Source organism: Melospiza georgiana, chromosome 6, assembly GCF_028018845.1.
Source record: "Melospiza georgiana isolate bMelGeo1 chromosome 6, bMelGeo1.pri, whole genome shotgun sequence".
Lineage (NCBI taxonomy): Eukaryota > Metazoa > Chordata > Aves > Passeriformes > Passerellidae > Melospiza > Melospiza georgiana.
The window spans coordinates 30,791,885-30,811,784 of NC_080435.1; the positions used below are offsets into that span (position 1 = coordinate 30,791,885).

Genomic DNA, 19,900 nt, shown 5'->3' on the forward strand with positions numbered 1-19,900 from the left:
ATGCTGAGACCTGTGGGCCAACCCCAAGTTGAGGGGAGCCACAGTGATTTTCTAGCAATAATGATCCAGTTTGTGTCTTGAGGGTGTGAAGGAATGTGTGAGAATAAATATAGACAAATTAGAATAGAGGTAATGTAGATTGTGCATTATAAGTTTTACCACATCTCCTTAGAGGGAAGTGTATTGTGTAGAAGAATGGCGTAAGAAAAATTCAAGTGTAAGGGGTTGAAAGAAGTATTTAAGCTGTAAGTGAAAGTAAGAAACAGAAGCAAGAGATAAATAGATAACATCTTGAAAAATAGAACAGAAAACCAGTGAATTAAATACACAGAAAAATAGGGGAATAAAAATACTTTGGGAGTTAAGTTAGCTGAGAAATACAACTCCTTGCAAAATACAGAGTATGTAGAAGTTGATGAGAGAAACATGCAAGCTATGGAAAAAGAGAAATTAACCAATAACATTAAACAGAGAAACTGAGTTTTGATAAAATCATTAAATTGCAGACCACTAATGCCTGAGTTTGAAAGCCCATTTCAGGTACTCTTCATTACTAACTCGACTGTGCAGACCAAAAGGAAAAGGTTGGACTCACATCACTCTCACCCCCTGGCATTGGACCAGGATTCAACACCAGTTTTTTTTTCCCTCTGGCATTCTGGCATTGGACCGGACTGCACCCCATTCTTCCGCTGGCATTGGACCAGAGTCCCAGTTTTTCCCTCTGGCATTGGACCAGAGTCCACATCACTCTCACCCCCCGGCGCTGGACAAGATTCATCTGCTTCACAAGTTAATTCACCTGAGTATACTGTGATTTAAAGATGACTCTCAGAAGGAAGAGTCAAAAAGACTAAACTGTGTGGAAAAAAAAAAAATTGGTATCAGAGTTCTAATATTGCTTAAAATGTTTTAAGACTGTTCTGTGTAAACTATGTTGGTAAAAAGTTTAAGACTGTAAATAAGTTATTCTAGTTAAGTTCCCCAATTTATTTCTAAAGACTCCAGGTTAATCCTCTACAGAACACTCCCCTGGGAGGGGAAACCAAAATTGGTAGGGAACAGACCAAGAGAGGTTTAACCAGAGAAACGGGTAGAAGGGACTCTGAAGAGCTTGGAAGCTTTTCCTCAGTAAAGTTCCCCAAGAGGCAAGGCCGGGTGGGCAGGCTGTGTGAGATGACCCATACTGGACTCTTGGGAAGGGTAGTAATGATGGCTCTGATTGCTGGTGGTGCTCAGGGGAGCCCAGCTGAGCCGTGCAATGAATGCTACCAACCCCTCTGTGAGGAGGAAGTGAGCTCCTTGTCGAGAGTCCACATCAGTTCTAACCCTGATTGTGTTAACCTCTCCCAATTGGTCCTTTATCAAAAAAATAAAAAATAAAAGAGTGTATTGGATAGTATACAATACTGCCACTTTTAGGCAGCCACTCCTAGGAGAGTGCCCTATAGGGGAAGCCTGGTTGTGCTTTGAATGGGATGCTGCTGAAACAAGCTCAGCAGATCAAGTAAAAAGCAAAGAAATGGTGAAAATGGTAAGAAAAATTGTTTATTACAAGTATTTATATGAGTGTACTGGAAAAGAGATAAACCCCTTTAGGAACACATTTCAGGGGAGCCTTAAACCCCTAGATTTGATCTTGTCTGGCAGCTGCACCGCTGGAGTGATAAAACCAATTTTCTTATTACCCAAAGAAACTGGATCAAGTTTGGGAGTTCCTATATATAATAATTTGGGAGAAATTAAACAGAACAGGTACAGTGAAATAGAAATTGAGAAAATCCAAAATTGTAAAAGCCAAATTCGGATCCCAATATCTATGTTAAACAAAATTATTCGGCTCCAGGCAGTATTAAAAATAAAGAATTCAATTATTAGGAACATTTCAAACGAAATAAAAAGGTTAGCATGTGTAAATAATGAAGATCAAACTCCTACACTTGATCCCAGTGGGTGGGAGAACCTGGAGATTTTCAAAAAGGATGTGTGGGAAAAGGTAGTTTTTCTCGCTGTGTGTGCACTTGGAGGATTGCTATTTTTACTATGCTTATTTATCTGTTTCAGTAAAATAGTGTTTGCCGTTAAGACAAACCTGAAGAAACCAAGGAAAGTAACAAGGTTAAGTAACCGTGATTACCAAAGTGCACAAGAGATTTATATTAGATTCAAAACAAAAATTAAGAGTTGATGCGAGCTTAGAGTTTAAGCTCGATCAAAGAAAAAGAGGGGGGACTGTTATGAACAAAAACTCGATTAATATTTTTTTATGAGAAAAAGTTTCAAAAAGGCAGCCAGACCACTGGCCCTGCCCAAGTTCTGTGCGTTTTGTTATTGTAATCACGGGTCGTTGTCGTTAATGGTTGTTTTTGTATTAGTAAAAGCCCTGGCTGGGGCGAGGTAATGGCCCTTCTCCTGGGTGGGGACCTTGCCCGAAGCTAAGTTGTACCTTTCCCAGAATAGTGAAGACACCTGAGAAGGTGGGGGGGGTTATGCGAAGTGACTCGCAAGACCAGAATGCTTTGTGGGACCCCCATCTCCAAACTCATGGAGAAACCCCAAAAACAACGAGCCACCTAAGAGTTGAGAGACTAGAGTGATGTCTGGACGTGAGGAACCGAGTGCTGAGCCTGCAGAGACGCGGAACACCTTCGGACCCTCTCGCCCTGACCACGGGAGTTGACCCCGGAGCTGAGACCAGGCCGACTGAGTGGGAGGGGCAACATCTGACGACACCATCTTATGGGATCAGGAGACCCAAAAGGCTCCCAAGAGGATCTGATCCCCAGCTCTGCCCCTGGTGGACAGAGCTGCGCATATCCTCCTCCTCTGAGTCGCCCTGGGAGACGACGGACGCTGCAGACCCGTCGAGCCGCCCAATCCTGAGCTGATCACTTTTTAATAAAGGCATTACACAGGAGAAGAAGTCTCCTGGCCCTGTTTATTTCAATTTTGTTTAACATAGATATTGGGATCCGAATTTGGCTTTTACAATTTTGGATTTCCTCAATTTCTATTTCACTGTGCCTGTTCTGTTTAATTTCTCCCAAATTATATATAGGAACTCCCAAACTTGATCCAGTTTCTTTGGGTAATAAGAAAATTGGTTTTATCACTCCAGCGGTGCAGCTGCCAGACGAGATCAAATCTAGGGGTTTAAGGCTCCCCTGAAATGTGTTCCTAAAGGGGTTTATCTCTTTTCCAGTACACTCATATAAATACTTGTAACAAACAATTTTTCTTACTATTTTCACCATTTCTTTGCTTTTTACTATATCTGCTGAGCTTGTTTCAGCAGCATCCCATTCAAAGCACAACCAGGCTACCCCTATAGGGCACTCTCCTAGGAGTGGCTGCCTAAAAGTGGCAGTATTGTATATTATCCAATACACTCTCTTATTTTTTTGATAAAAGACCAATTGGGAGAGGTTAACACAATCAGGGTTAGAACTGATGTGGACTCTCGACAAGGAGCTCACTTCTTCCTCACAGCGGGCTTGGTAGCATTCATTGCACGGCTCAGCTGGGCTCCCCTGAGCACCACCAGCAATCAGAGCCATCATTACTACCCTTCCCAAGAGTCCAGTATGGGTCATCTCACACAGCCTGCCCACCCGGCCTTGCCTCTTGGGGAACTTTACTGAGGAAAAGCTTCCAAGCTCTTTAGAGTCCCTTCTACCTGTTTCTCTGGTTAAACCTCTCTTGGTCTGTTCCCTACCAATTTTGGTTTCCCCTCCCAGGGGAGTGTTCTGTAGAGGATTAACCTGGAGTCTTTAGAAATAAATTGGGGAACTTAACTAGAATTACTTATTTACAGTCTTAAACTTTTTACCAACATAATTTACACAGAACAGTCTTAAAACATTTTAAGCAATATTAGAACTCTTAACAATTTTTTTTTCCCCACACAGTTTAGTCTTTTTGACTCTTCCTTCTGAGAGTCAACTTTAAATCCTTTGGTCCTTTTACCACAGTGTACTCAGGTGATTTAGCTTGTGAAGCAGATGAATCTCGTCCAGCGCCGGGGGGTGAGAGTGGTGTAGACTCTGGTCCAATGCCAGAGGGAAAAACTGGGACTCTGGCCCAATGCCAGCGGAAGAATGGGGTGCAGTCCGGTCCAATGCCAGAATGCCAGAGGGAAAAAAAACTGGTGTTGAATCCTGGTCCAATGCCAGGGGGGTGAGAGTGATGTGAGTCCAACCTTTTCCTTTTGGTCTGCACAGTCGAGTTAGTAATGAAGAGTACCTGAAACGGGCTTTCAAACACAGGCATTAGTGGTCTGCAATTTAATGATTTTATCAAAACTCAGTTTCTCTGTTTAATGTTATTGGTTAATTTCTCTTTTTCCATAGCTTGCATGTTTCTCTCATCAACTTCTACATATTCTGTATTTTGCAAGGAGTTGTATTTCTCAGCTAACTTAACTCCCAAAGTATTTTTATTCCCCTATTTTTCTGTGTATTTAATTCACTGGTTTTCTGTTCTATTTTTCAAGATGTTATCTATTTATCTCTTGCTTCTGTTTCTTACTTTCACTTACAGCTTAAATACTTCTTTCAACCCCTTACACTTAAATATTTTTTTACACCATTCTTCTACACAATACACTTCCCTCTAAGGAGATGTGGTAAAACTTAGAATGCACAATCTACATTACTTCTATTCTGATTTGTCTATATTCATTCTCACACATTCCTTCACACCCTCAAGACACAAACTGGATCATTATTGCTAGAAAATCACTGTGGCTCCCCTCAACTTGGGGTTGGCCCACAGGTCTCAGCATCTCTGGGCCTCCTGGAAGGGCCCTGGCTCTGGTTGCCTCTGGTGCACATTCACCTGTGAGGCTGTCTGCGTGTCACTCACGCTCTTACAGCTACGGCTCCCTCACACATCTGGGGAGCACTAGTCTGGTTTGCAGGTCACACACACTCTTTGGCCACAGCCCCCACCCGCCTGGGGGACACAAGCCTGGTTTGCAGGTCACACATACACACACTTCCACTGCCCCCTTCCCACGTGCCCGGGAAGTTGAGGCTGACTTTGTGACTCACTCTCACGCACACAACAAGACAACAATAAGGTACGTTTTACTTTCACATCACTTATTACAAGTTAAGTATTACTGGCCAGTTTTGGTGCTATTGGATATCCTTTCTACCTAGCTGTTTTTTTCTAACTTCAGATGTTTTTCACTATACTATACTATACTATACTATACTGTACTATACTATACTATACTATACTATACTATACTATACTATACTATACTATACTATACTATACTTCTTAGTACTTTGTTGAGACAGGACTTATCTGCTCCTGTATCTACTCAAAAATTCTAATTCTTCATTTAAGGGTCCCACTTCAAAGTTTACCAAGGGCTCTTCTAGATGTTACATCAGGTCCCCTATAGTGTAAAGCTCCTGACCCTCTAATCGTCACCTTTAAGGATCTTCCCTAAATTATCTTGTTCCCTGGCTATTGCCTCATCAAGACTGAGTTTTCTACAAAACCTCCTGACGTGTCCTGCCTTTCCACAGTAAGAGCAATGTCGCTCTCTCAAAGGGCCTTGAGGTGTCTCCATCCCTCTTGTACCTGACAGTACTGACTTATCCTTGCCTCCTCCTGGTGGTGGACCCGCCCACCCTGCACTTTCTCTAGCTACAGCAACCATGATCTTAGCCTTGGCCTTTGCTTTATCTTCCTCCCTCCTTAAATACACCTTCAGTGCCTCTTTTAATAATTCATTAATGTCCTTCTCTTGCCAATCTTCCATCTTTTCCAGTTTTCTCCGTATATCAGGCCAAGATTTGGTAACAAATTGGATTTTTAGTAGCATTTGACCTTCCAAGGTGTCTGGGTCTATTCTACAGTACAACTGAAAGTTCCGCCTTAGGTGATTAAGCCAGGCAGCAGGAGCTTCATCTTTCTCCTGTGCACCCTCAAATGCCAATTGGGTATTAGTTCCTTTGGGAACTGACTCTTTGATCCCCCGTATTATCAAAGACCTATATTCCCTCATGGCCTTCCTACCCTCCTCCTGATTAGGGTTCCAGTTGGGCTCCGTTAGTGGCAATTTCTGTTCACCTGATGGCACCTGGGGTCCTGGACTGTTATCTTTCTCCCAAATTTTTATGCCCGCCGCCCTTATCATCTGGACCTCTTCTGGGGAAAATAATATACTCAGGATAGAATTCATCTCCCCCCAAGTGTAGATATTTGGACCTAGAAATTGATCCACTTGTTTGGCTATGCCCACTGGGTCCTCAACTAAATGCCCCAACTCTTTCTTGAATCCCCTCACCTCAGAAGCAGTTAGGGGAGCATTCACAAAGCCAACACCTCCCGCCACTCCTCCCATAGGAACCTCTCTGAGGGGAAAGAGTCTCTCTGCCTTGGAGGTCTTGGATCTGGTGCTACAGTATGGCCCATCTTCAGATGCCAAACTACTTTGTGGGTTTTCTGGGTTACCCTGAATGTTCTGCCCATCAGCAGGTGTATTTGCTGATAGCTGTCTATCGGGCGAGGAGGCATTTGTGTCCCAGGTAGAAGGAGGTAAAGGGACAACAATAGGAGGGGGAGAAGAGCCTGAGTAGATATTAATCGGAGCTGGAGAAGGGGTGGAGAATGCAGCAGGTGGAGTAGGCACTTGTGGTGGTGCAGAAGGAACTGGAGGAGATACTGGGTTCATCATAGCAGAAGCTGAAGAGGTAGAAGGAGGAGTTTGAGCAGGTGGTAATGAGATGGCAGCCGGGGGAGGAACCGGACCTGCCATTTGAGGTGCTTGAAGAAGAGGATTATAAGGTGGAGGGGCAGAAGGAGGCAAATAATCCAGGGGGTCCCATCTTTTACTAGTTCTATCATCCCCTCCTTCATTCCCCTCTTTCTTCCTCTGTACCTTACAAATTCGCACCCCTTCATCCCCAACAGCACTCTTTAACCAGCAAGCCACATACAATAATTGCTCAGGATCAGTATCCCCTCGAGCTGTCAGATAATTATTTAATTGTTGGCACATCCACTTATCCTTTGTCCCACACCAAGGCCATTCTCCTTGCAGCTCTAATTCTGGCCACGCTTCCATACAATAATGGATCATTTTCACTTTATCTAATCCCTTCGTGGCCTCTATAGAATCCCATTTTACTAACAGTTCTCCTAAGGGACTACTAGGAGGTATATCCCTCAGTCTCTTGCCAGTCTTTTTACTACTACAACCTCCCATTTTTCAAGTCTCAATAAAAAAATCCCGAAGGTGCCTCTACTGACCGGGAATTTCAAAAAAAACCTTCCTTGAGGAGCTCCAGCCTCCTCCACTGAAATTCAAATTTACTGCCTGATGCTCAGGACTTTATACTGAAACAACTGCCCAATCTCTTGATTGCCCAACTTCCCAGCGTCAGGTCTTACATCTATCGGGACTTAAACACACGAAGCCACGGCCAAGAATCCGGGTCGTGCCTGACACCCTCAGTCAGGAGAAACAACTGCCTGATTTTTAGTTTGCCTAACCTGACAATTTTTAGGCTTCACCGTATCAGGACTTAAAAGCAAACCGCAGCCTCCTTCGCTGGGGTTTGTGCCTGACTCCTTTGTCAGGACTTACTTTGCCTGCAGGGCTTGTGAACCACCCGAATCCTTCTCGGGACTGACAAATCTTACTCGAATCCTTCTCGAGACTTACAAAAGTGCCTGACCTCCCTTTGTCAGGACTTACTTTGCCTGCAGGGCTTGTGAACCACCCGAATCCTTCTCGGGACTGACAAATCTTACTCGAATCCTTCTCGAGACTTACAAAAGTGCCTGACCTCCCTTTGTCAGGACTTACTTTGCCTGCAGGGCTTGTGAACCACCCGAATCCTTCTCGGGACTGACAAATCTTACTCGAATCCTTCTCGAGACTTACAAAAGTGCCTGACCTCCCTTTGTCAGGACTTTGGGGTGCGTGCCACTCATACACAGTAATTCACTCCGCACGCCCGGAGTGGGGGGGCCCTTTATTCCCCCTTGGGAGACGACTCACTCACACTAATTCCACTCGCGTCCCCCTGTTCCTGGCCGCTTTTCTCGCGAAAAGACGGATCAGCAGTAATGAGGGGTCCACTCTCGCTTCGAAGGTCCGGCTGCCGGCCCTCGTCTCACTCACACACACATGCGCACGTCTCCCGCTCCCGCCACCGAGTTTCTCACCAGTCCGGTGCTCCGGTGCTCCCGGTCCCTCTGGTCCTGGTAGCCAGCTGTCCTCTGAAGATCCAAGATGGCCAGTCCTGAGTCCTCTTGCGGCGTGGCTATTCCAGACGAGAGCCCCCAGCTGAAATAAACAGGGCCAGGAGACTTCTTCTCCTGTGTAATGCCTTTATTAAAAAGTGATCAGCTCAGGATTGGGCGGCTCGATGGGTCTACAGCATCCGTCGTCTCCCAGGGCGACTCAGAGGAGGAGGATATGCGCAGCTCTGTCCACCAGGGGCAGAGCTGGGGATCAGATCCTCTTGGGAGCCTTTTGGGTCTCCTGATCCCATAAGATGGTGTCGTCAGATGTTGCCCCTCCCACTCAGTCGGCCTGGTCTCAGCTCCGGGGTCAACTCCCGTGGTCAGGGCGAGAGGGTCCGAAGGTGTTCCGCGTCTCTGCAGGCTCAGCACTCGGTTCCTCACGTCCAGACATCACTCTAGTCTCTCAACTCTTAGGTGGCTCGTTGTTTTTGGGGTTTCTCCATGAGTTTGGAGATGGGGGTCCCACAAAGCACTCTGGTCTTGCGAGTCACTTTGCATAACCCCCCCCACCTTCTCAGGTGTCTTCCCTATTCTGAGAAAGGCAAAACTTAGCTTCGGGCAAGGTCCCCACCCAGGAGAAGGGCCATTACCTCGCCCCAGCCAGGGCTTTTACTAATACAAAAAACAACTATTAACGACAACGACCCGTGATTACAATAACAAAACGCACAGAACTTGGGCAGGGCCAGTGGTCTGGCTGCCTTTTGGAAACTTTTTCTCATAAAAAAATATTAACCGAGTTTTTGTTCATAACAGAAGGAAAATTAAAATCCTAACCTCTCACTCTTTGAGTATTTCCATACCTTTGTCAGAAAGTATTGGGATGGTGGTATTATCTTTAATAGATTTAGTTTGTGGGGTTGTTAAAAGAAATGTTAAAATTCCAATTAAATGATGGCATCAATTAAAAAATTAAACTCTGAGATAAGAGATTCATCCTTTTCCGATCAGAAGTGTTAAAAATAACAGGGATGTGATGTGCCAGAGAAGCTGAGTGTGTCCCACACCACAGATCCCACTTGTGTTTGGGTGTTGTCTGGATGGAAAATGGGAACAGCAGACTAAGAGAGTGCTGGTAATTCGCAGAAAGAACATAAACATAGACAAGGGTAAGACTTACAAATACCTAGAGAAATTGTCATGGCTTGGTAAAGGACATGTAAAATTTGTGCTTCTGAAGGGGAAAAAATACTTGATCCATGGCTTTGTTTCCTAAAGAAAGCCATGAAGTGTTTTAACTAATACACTGCTTTGCAGGAAATTCTTATTAGCTTGTCCTTTAATTTTCTGATAAACACTGAAAATGAAATTCTTAATGGAATTGAATAAAAATGGTTTTGTTTTCTCCCTGATATTTCTGGAGAGAAATGGTGAACTAACTTAACTTAATATCTTAAGATATTATCTATAAAATGTGTGTGACTATTTAAGTTATAAATTACTGTATTTAACATTAGAAATTTTGTTGACACAAAATGACAAAGTTAAATTCCTAAATAGTCTTATATTAGAATTTCCCATGAGGTGAAAAAAACTCTGTAGTACTTTGTTGGGGTTTTTTTCTGCCTGGATGGAAAGAAGGCAGGTGGAGGTGTAGAACACTGGGAGTAAAAGCAGTAACTGAAAGGATCTTTGGCCATATTCACAAAAAAGACAAAGACTTTAAGACTTAATTTCTATGAGCATATGTATGTAAAGTATAGGGGTGGATGGTTATGGCTAAGGATTTGAAGCCAGACATAGTCAAATATTTGGTTTTATACTTCATTGTGACACAGAGGTTGGCAGAAAACTCCTGGTTAATTATTGCTAAGTAGTTAAGTCTCAAATTTCTCATTTTTTCTGGGAGATTTTCTCAGTTTCTCACCTGTTTGTCCATCCCTCCCTGTCCCCACCCTTTTCCTGGGCACTGCCACTTGCACATCATTTGAATAATGCCAAGAGTGCTAAATTGAGCTTTTGCTCCAAGTGTTCCTCCTGCTCCCATTTGGATGACAAAGGCTTATTTAAAGTCACTTAAGTAACGCCGCTGAAGGAGCTGCATTATGGATGGGCTCCTGCTAATGTGTTAATTGCTGCTTCAAGTGCTTTTAAGGCAATAATTATCACTGCTCTTGCAGTCTGCACTGCCTGGCCCTTCTACAAGGCCATTCCATCATTCCAGAGTGTTGTTTTCTGTGCAGGAAGCAGCTGCTAGGGCTCCTTTTTAACTAATATGTGTTGTTTTAAAGCTCAGGTTAATGCAGGTCTCTGGAGGGGTTGATATTAAGCAGATGTGTTTTTTGGCTCCTATGGATTCCTAAATGAGGCTAAATTAAATAGAATACCACGTGTACCCTGAAAATATATTCCATTTTGCTATAACCTATGACTTCAGAATTAGTTTGGAGAAAGGATTCAAGAAATAAGTACAAATCCAGGAAATCAGTGCAAGTGTAGAAGAGCAATGCGACACAAGTCAGCTTGTGAGCACCAGAAATCTGAATTTGACCTGGAAGACCTGCCATTTCTATATTATAAAATGTATTGTGACATTTTTTAAAACATCACATTTTAAAATGCTTTTCAAAATGAAGTTCTCTTGAGTTCTTATAGCCAGAATGAAGGATGATTTCTCTCACTTTTTAAATAATTCATTTGTTGTTTTGTGCAGTGTTAGACTTTTTTCCTTGGGGGAAAAAACCCCAAACATCTGAGATTAATTCTGTGTTTAACAGAGATTATTCTGAGATGAATTCCTTGTACAAACAATACCAAATTGAACCCTACAGACCAAACACCAGTGTGTTCCCTGGGACAGAAGAATACCAAGTGAGTTTTCAAACATTGAGGAAAATCTTGCTAGGGACATAGTTGTTCAATAAATTCAAGAGGTAGAAAATTTGAGCCACCAGAATCTGTTTTCGGACAAGACTCTATAAAACACTCTGAAGACCACCTAATTTTGAGTGGGAAGGTGGCAGATGAGAAAACCCCAAATCTATTAGAATTCAGGAGGGTCCTTGGATAGACAGTCAATCCATCAGGCTGCCAAGGAGAAGGATACGGGTTCTGCTGGTGCTAAGGGAATTGTGGTGTTTTAACTACACTGCTACTGAAGTTGTGAATGAAAGAACAGGCCCTGTTGAAACAAAAGAAGAATGAAACATTCTGTCTGATGTGTCTTGACAAGGCACTTGAGTGGTATTCAACACTCAAATTATTACAGAAAGAATTGGGTGATTCAAGAGACCTGAACAAGGAAAATATTGAATTAACTGTCATCTCTGATGAAGCAGAACGGAGCAGGGACTCCCATTTAAAAAAAAAAAGATTATTAAAATTTTCATGTAATGCCTCTCAGTTGCTTTTTGAATTCATTTTTAAGGACTTTAAGACTGTCCAAAAGTGGGAGCTGCAGACTCCACTTCATTGTGTCACTCTCAAGTGCTTCAGAAAGTGACAGAAGTGCCACCCAGGCTCAGTGACTAATGCTTGGCTTGCTCTGGGTTTCTGGGCTCAGCTTCTCCCTGAGCTGGCCATGGCCATGGTTCCTTTACTGGAAGGGGCTTATTATGATTAAAAGGGTATCATGGTGACTGTTTTATCTCATGACTGACCATTCTGCCATACCTGGTGATGTGGCCCAGACATTTCCAGTAGTTCCACCTGAAAGCAGCTGTCCTTGCACAAAAACCAGGGATAATCATATGCTGGAGAGATGGAGAGGTTGAGCTCAGCTCCCTGCTGTTCCAGTACTCTTTAATTTGGAATTGCCAGGAAAGATGCAACTGCAACATGATTTTTGTCTTGAAAACACTAAAATGAGTCAGAAATCACAGGCTTTAAGTGTTCCAGGCATTTTAATGATGATGAAGGTCAAAGACAAAGTGCAGACTGTGGCAGTGAGGGGGTGTCAGAGACAAATTGTTATTTCCACTGAAGGAAGTGGAGCTCAGAGGGGGAAAGCAGCAGGAGAAGGCAGACAGGCTGCAGGGAGAAGGGAGGCCTCCAGTCAGCACTAACAGAAATGACATTCTCAAGCATGGCTCCATCATTTACTGCAGCTGAGAAAGCCCCAGGATCCTCCCATCCCTATAGTGACAATTAGAGGGGTTACAGAAAAGGGAAATGGAGCTTTTAGGGAAGGGAGCTCTGGAATATGGTGGTGCTGGGACAGGCAATTTCTCCTCGATTATCTCATCAGCTCCAGCTGGGAGAGTGAGATAAGAGAGGGGAGCAGGTGGTTCTGACTCCACCCAGAAGGAGGTTTGTTGCAGTCTAAATCCTGGGGCTGAGAGGAGGGTACCAAGTGAAAAGCTAAAGCTTTTTGTTTCATTTGGAGTAGGTTTTTGTTTGTTTTATTTATTGAGGGGTAAATGCCTTAGCTTGCACTGTGCTCTTGCGGGGCTTTTGAGTTAACAATAGAGGGTGTATTTGTGAAAGGTGCTGGAAAACCCTGGTGGCTGCATGGAGCTCTTCCTGGGTGAGTAAATATTGTACTGGCTCATACTATGGCAACAGGAAAAATAGCAATACTTCAGCAAGCTCTTACTCCTTGTTTGGGAAATGCAGCCCTCTTTGTGCTCAGTTAAAAGCAAACTTTAGGGGTGAAAGCTTTGTGTTTTTTCTGTTTGGCTCTCCCAGAGACAGCATAAAAAGACTTTTCCAGGGTTTTTTTGCCAAATCACTGATGCCAGTGATACTGGACTCATGTGGCTGGGACCCAGTATCATTTACAAGAACACAAATTCACCGTTTCTGCAAATTAACTGAAGAAATCTTTTGCCTTTGAAAATCAAGCACTGAGATAATGTATTGGCAGGCAGGAAAGGGAGAAATTCATTTGCAGAGGCTAGCTAGGCTCAAGATAAAACTTCACAAAGCTGGGAAAAACAGCTTTCTGTGGCTCTGCTGAGTTCCTGTTAATTACTTAGCCAGACATGACCTTGCACAACTTCTTCAACACCAGGGACTAGGAGATCTTCTGTGGTAAACAGAGCCCATAATAACCCTGTTCTCTAATCTCTGTTTCTGTAGCTGATGCCACCCTTAATAAAAGTGTGTGTGTCTATATATATATGTTTATCTCCCTGAGGCACCTAATTGACAAATGGCTTTGTGAGGGAATAGGAACATTTGCGTTGCAGGAAGTCATTACCCAGGCACAGGTTGACTTGTTTGATTACTGTTACATGCCAATATTGCTATCAAGGGACTGGCTGGGTATTAAAGCATTCCTGAGGGGTTTGGATGGGCATGGCACCTTTAGAGAGCCTAGCGGAGAGTCCCTAAATCTCTGCTCTCTGTGAGCAGCCACAGCCCCTCCTCCCAAGGGCAGGGCAAGGCTTTGCCATCACTGAAATATCAGCCTCCTAAGTAGTTATTTCTGCCTCTCAAGCAAAGCTGCTGTGCCTTACAGGGTGAAGGCAGGTCTGCTGGTTCTTAATTTCCTCCTTCCCCAGTGACTTGGGAGATTATTCTCTAACTGGCTGTAATTACCTTTTTCTGTAAACTAACCAAAGTGCACTCTGCTTTCAGTGTTATGCTCATTAACAGGATTCTCTTCTGTGGGTTAATGGATGCTGGGAATGTCCAGTCTGTAGGAGCAGACTGATTTGTGTAGCAAGTGTTTGTGAGTAACCCTGAGGAACAAATCTCTGCCAGGTTTGAAATGAAATCCATAATGTTGAGGACAGAGTATCTGTGGGTGCTCAAGCTGCAGGGTGGATTTATGTGTGAAACATTCACCTAAAAATGGGAGATAAACTTTTTATTGTCCCCAAAAGAGAGTTTGAGGGGAAGGTTTGTTCTGAGCTTGTGCCTGTAGGAGATTTCTCCTTGTGGTTAGTGTTTGTGGTGTGATTACTTGTGTGAGGTGAGGAGGGGATTTATCCTATGAGTGGCACTTCTGGTGTTTTTGTGAGGAAGGTGGGCTGCTAATTTGGCATTGAGAAATGTGGGGAAAATGAAAGCTTCCCTTTGTACCCTGACTCAAACATAAGGAATGAAAGAAGGCTCACCATGCATTGCTTGGGAAAAAAATTAAAAATGTCTGAATCCCAGGCAGATGTTTTTCCTTGTTATTGTTTAGTTGTTCAGCAGCGTGGACTGGTTGGTTTTCAGATGGATAAAGGCAAGCAGCACATAAATATAATTCTGAATGCTTTTAACAGCATCCAGCTCTTACTGCAGCCCCTGGATGTGGAGTTTTCTGCCGTGTCTCCTATAATGAGCGCAGAAGTGTGGCTGCTGTGCCAAGCACAGCTGGAAAGGTTTGCCTGGCAATGTTGTTGACTGCTGGACAGTAATGGGGGTGACTTGGTTTTTTTCCTGCATAATGAGGTGATTCCAGTGAGAGCTCAGCTCTGAATCTCCAAGTGTCCCTGTGTGGACACTGCTCTGCTGGCAGTGGGGGCTCTTGAACTGCTGTGCGACAGTAACATTAAGGCTTCCTTAGCGCAGCAAACCACATCAGAAAGGTGCTCTCAAAAAGGTGCAGGCAGGAAGCTATTGCTGAAAAACTTGTTTCACAAGTGCCTTTGGAGTGAGTTTCCTCTTGTGTACGAGCCCTTGCTCAGAGCATTTCCCCATGTATTTCCAGAGAGAAAGCACTTGATGCACAGTGCTCAGATCTCAAAGGCACCAGGCACTCCGAGTGCTTGGTGCTCAGAATCAGCCCTGATGAGCATTCATACACTTGATGTGGCGAATGGCTGTTCTGATGTGCAAAATTGTTTCAATTGTATGTGACTACTGCTCTTGCTGGGTGTTTGGCTACCCCAAAGGTCTGGAGAGGAGGCTGAGGAACATAGAATTTGTAGAAATGGAAATAAGGGTTTAGAAATGAAATAGAAATGTGCTTTTGAAAACAAAAGGCTTGCTTATTGTTCCTGAAAGCATTGGGTATTTACAGGAAAAACCCTCCAGAATAAATGCTGCAGATTGTGATATTGCATGCTTAGGGATTCAATCAATCTCTATGATTCCCACATCTGGAAAATGACAAGAAATAACTGTCATGCTGTTGAGCTCTGTCTATTCTTTCCGAGCTGCACATATCTTTGAGAATTACTCTGACCAAATTTAATGGTGTCCCTGGATACAACAAATCAGGAAAATAAGTGTGGAAGAGCCCCCAGTGAGTAGTCTGTGGGCCTTTCACTCTGTCAGATGGTTATGTCACTTGCTCAAGTGCATGATGTGCTTCCACCCTGTCACTGGTAACTTTAAATGCTTACCTGCTAGTCTGTAATGAGAATTATCCTGATAACTCTTAGGAGTCATGCTGGGGCTGTGACTTCTTCAGGCTCTTTTTTTCCTTTTGCTCTTTGTTTTTTTTTAAATGCAGTGATGGTGAGGTTTAAAAAGGCAACCGTCTTGTAGTGTTCTGGCTACTTGACAGCAATAGTGAGAGAAATAATACAGAACAGGCCTCTAGAAGATATTATGTATGTACAAGATATTATGTATGTGCAACATGTGTATGCCCCTACGTAGACACATCCATAAGTGCATCTCTGTATGTTTGTGGGAAAAATGGCTTTTCATCTCAGGCTGTGGTTTATGCTTCTGCTGGCTGCACTTGTGCACTTCCAGCCTTTACCAGGAAAAAGGGCTGCTCAGCTTGTACAAGCTTTGCCTCCTTTTAAACTCCCATTAGCATGCACCCATGTCTGGGATGGTATCCCCCAGTTCTTGCCTTACCTTCACATCGTTGATGTTCATCCTCGTCCCCTCCTTCCCCATGAAGATGTCATCGATGTCCACCAGAATGTACCTCTCCAAGGAGAGCGTCAGCTTCTTCCCCGACAGGAAGGAGATGGCGTCGATGAAGATGAGCTTGTGGAGCCAGAAGATCAGGTTGTTCCCAAAGAGGACTCTCTGGATGCCGTCGTGCAGGCCCAGGTCCTGGATGATGGTCGCATGGAGAGCGGTGCGGGGCAGCGAGGCCGGGGTGGGCCTGGCGGGCTGCAGCTCGCCCAGCAGCACGGGCTGATAGGTGGAGTGGTTGAACTGGAACACCGTCCAGTCCTGGCCGGGCAGGGGGCCCTGCTCCAGCCTGGGCGCTTTGGTGATGCGCAGCAGGGGTGAGCGAGGGTTCACCACACAGTCTCGCAGGGCCACGTTGTTGTACAGCTGCAAGGGCAGCCCTTTCAGCCTGCTGCTGGGGGAGCTGTTCTTGTTGGCTTTATGAAAACCAATTATGCTAGCACTGTATTCCACACAGTATTTTTCCAGAAGCTCTCTATTCCACGAGTCCATGGACACATACTTTAAAATATTCTCATATATAACGATGGTGTACTTCCCTCTCCCGTTGTCTGTGAGAGGGGGAATGTCCCCCTTGGCTGGTGCAATGACCATGTGGTACTGAAACTTGCTGGACTCGAGGATGGCTATGATATCTTGCCTCAGCTGGGAGTACTGGCTTTCCATGAACAGGAGCACAGTGGGATCAGTCCTAGAGGGATCAATTGGCTTAGGTGTTCTCAGCTCCGAAGACCTGTAGGGCAGAAGTTTGAGGTCCTCGCACTCTGCTTGCCCAGTGGTTTCCATGAGGGCCATTTCCTGCTTGTAGCCAGTGTAGAGGAAATAGGCGGAGATGACAATACTTGCCAAGCAGAAGGTGGCCAGGAGAATGACCAGCATTCGGAAGCTTCTGTGGAGCTTCCCGATGAGATTCATCTTTGGCAGGGCTTCCAGTTCCTGCTAGACTTAGCACTCTTCCAGGTACTCCTCCTAATGTGCCATGGGAATGAGGAGTTGCAGAAGTTCCCTTTCTGAGGTGTTCATGTGACCATTGCAGTGCATTTATGAGGCGTTCGGGGAGGCTGTAAGGCTGTCGGAGCGGGAAGTCAAAGGATCAGGAAAGACAAATTGGAAGAGGTTTTCTCACAGAGCAGCAGCTGCCAATAATCAATGAAGAGGACTCTTAACATTATCTGCAACAGGAAGTAAAAGAAGAGTAAGTAAAACAAAATCCATAAAGCAATTAAAACCACACATTAATAAGGCCAGTGATTGATACTGGTAATGTGAGTAAAGAGGGAAGTTCTGAGTAGTTCAAGGAGCACTCAGTGTCACTTGCTTTCTTGGTGCATTAAGATAAACTGCATTAAACAGCTCCCCCGTGTTCTTAGGATACAGAAATGAACTTTGAAGAAAACCAGTTGAGGATGTGCATCTCCTTATCTGCTTGTCTTATCTAAAATGTGTCATTACTATTGCAGATGGAACAATGGAAGATTTTAGGGGCAACATTTGGACCAAGTGAATATTTGTTAAATCTGGGACCATATTCTGCATCAAATTCAAACTGCATAAGGTATAAATTCTGTGTTGGGTTGAAAAACTAATGTTACCAAAGTGAAAGATATGACAGGAGTTTGAGGAGAGATTTGTAGGGCTTTCTCTCCAGTTTCCATTCTGCACTTAGAGCAATCAGAGTTCATGGTCCGGTTTAGGAACTATAAAGATTCTGTGGGGATTTTCCAAATGAATGAGCAGGCTGCTACTAATCTGGGGTACAGCTGTGCTTGGCTCTGCCTCCCTCAGTGATCAGTGGGAGGTGCTGTGTAGAAGGAGAAGTACCTCAAGGAAGCTGTTTTAGTGCTGGGTGGGCAAGTAGGTGGTGTGTGTGCTGGTCCATGGCACCTCTGGCTGAAGCCCTCAGCCTCTGGTCTGTTCCTGTATGCATCAAGGACAGGGTGCTTAAACCTCATTGCTCTGAAGCCCTTGTGCAATTCCTGGCAGTTCTGCCTAAGTTCATGAGAAATTGCCACTGGTAACAATAAACCCCATGATTCAGAGGCAGTTAAAGCTAACTAAATAAATAGCCTTTGCTGCTCTATGAATTTAAGCAGGAATTAACATCTTTGTGAATTGTTGATATTGTTTGTTTATTGGAACAATGTGAGACAGTAAACAATGAACTATTTTGGAACTGCTGGAAAGAAATGCTTTTTCCAGGCAGATCCTTCCCAGTTTATGTGTCCTCTTCCATTAACTCAGATTACATTTTTGACTTGTGTTCTGAAAACTATTCATTCATCTTAAGGTTTGCACCTAAAACTGGAAAATGCTTGTAAGAAGCATTTAGAAAGAAGGAGTTTGTTTTCTGAGACCATTTGTGAAGCTCTTATCTGATTTACCTTCCTCAGCTGGAAGTTTGGAAGGAGATATTGAGACCCCTGGATTCTGAGCTGTTCCAGTAGTGACCCTTCTCTGTCACATAACTGGCCAAGAGGGGAGTGAGGTAGGGACAGAAATAGGAAACCTCTTATGCATTTACTCATTTCTTATGTGTGAGAAAACAAATGTAAGAGGAATCACAGCTACCATTAGGAACTTGAAGTCATCCTGATAATCTTAAGAGCATTTGCCCTGCTTTGGTGCTTCCCTTGTTCTACAATTGTCTGCCTGCTGGGATTTCACTTCTTATTAAACCTCCAATTAAGATTCCTTCAAAAGATAATACTGGATCAAGTGAAGCATCCTCTGCAAGATGGTGCTGGAGTTTGGGTGGCATTGAGGACTCCCTCATGACTTTATCAGATCAGGACTCCTGTTCTCCGTGGGAGGGGCAGCCTCCAGGGCTGGGTCATGTGTCCCCCCAGCAAAGAGCTGACTGCAAAAAGCCTGTTCGGTCAGCACCAGACAGGCAGGTGACTGGGAAAGAATTTTGAATTCCCGCTCCCCGGGCTGTGCATCCTTGGCTTGCTTTGGGCACCAGAGGGCAATCGCTTCTTGCTTTTGCGAGGCAGCACCGGCTCTCCCCTCGCTCCGCAGCACACTGCCCTGCCTCCGGCCACGCTCCCGCCAGAAGGCGTCGCAAATCCCCAGGGCACGTAAAACACCTTAATTAAGACTCCGATGTTTAAAAATAAATAAAAGGCAGGAGTTCTGCTCGAAAAAATGTGCCGCTGGATCACCCTGGATGGTTTGCAAATGTTTCAGCCTCCACCTGTGGCACAAGGGAATAGCTTGTGAGAAGACCTAAAATGGCACAGTTTTTCTTCAGTATTTGGCCCTGCTGGATCTCCTGGGTACTGGTATTGCAAGCTGTCAAAACAATCAACTTCACTAATATTATAGCTTGTGTTACTAAAACAGGAGAAGCCCCTGACTTTATACTAGTAAAAACAAAAGTATGGTTTTCATCCCTAATTATTTCCTCCCAATAACACTGGTAAAATCTCATTGAGACAAAATATGAATAATCAGATTTCATATTAGCTACTATCTGTTGTATGTAGATGTTGTAATTAAGTGCGAGTATTCCCACTTATTGAGATGCATAATTACCTAAAATTGATAAAGAATTTAAACTTGCATAAGGAAACCTGGCATTGGAGCGGACCTTTTTTAGTCTGCCCATTGTTTTTCAACTGCTCTGTTGAACTGATCATACTGTTCAATAAAAAAAAAAATGGTGTGAAGTAATTAAAGGTTATGAAAATAAATCAGCTAAATTAGCCATTAGTGGAACTTTCTCCAAGTTAAGTGCCATTTGTGCCTTTGAAACTCTCCTCCTTAAAGTTCAACAGCTTTGCATTCACTCCAGAATTCAACTATCTTCGTAGAGTTCCTGTGCTAGATGTATTTGAGCAACATGAAAATAGGCCATATTTCATAATTAGTATTACTT

General features: G+C 44.0%; 1 protein-coding gene across 1 annotated transcript in view; it reads right to left on the reverse strand.

The window, feature by feature from the left end:
* The window catches only part of LOC131084824 (bifunctional heparan sulfate N-deacetylase/N-sulfotransferase 4-like), a 79,725-nt gene that overhangs the window by 49,212 nt on the left and 10,613 nt on the right, over positions 1-19,900 (reverse strand). The window contains 1 exon segment of the mRNA XM_058026578.1: positions 15,958-17,195. Coding sequence (XP_057882561.1) covers positions 15,958-16,938 — 981 coding nt within the window. The 5' untranslated portion in view covers positions 16,939-17,195.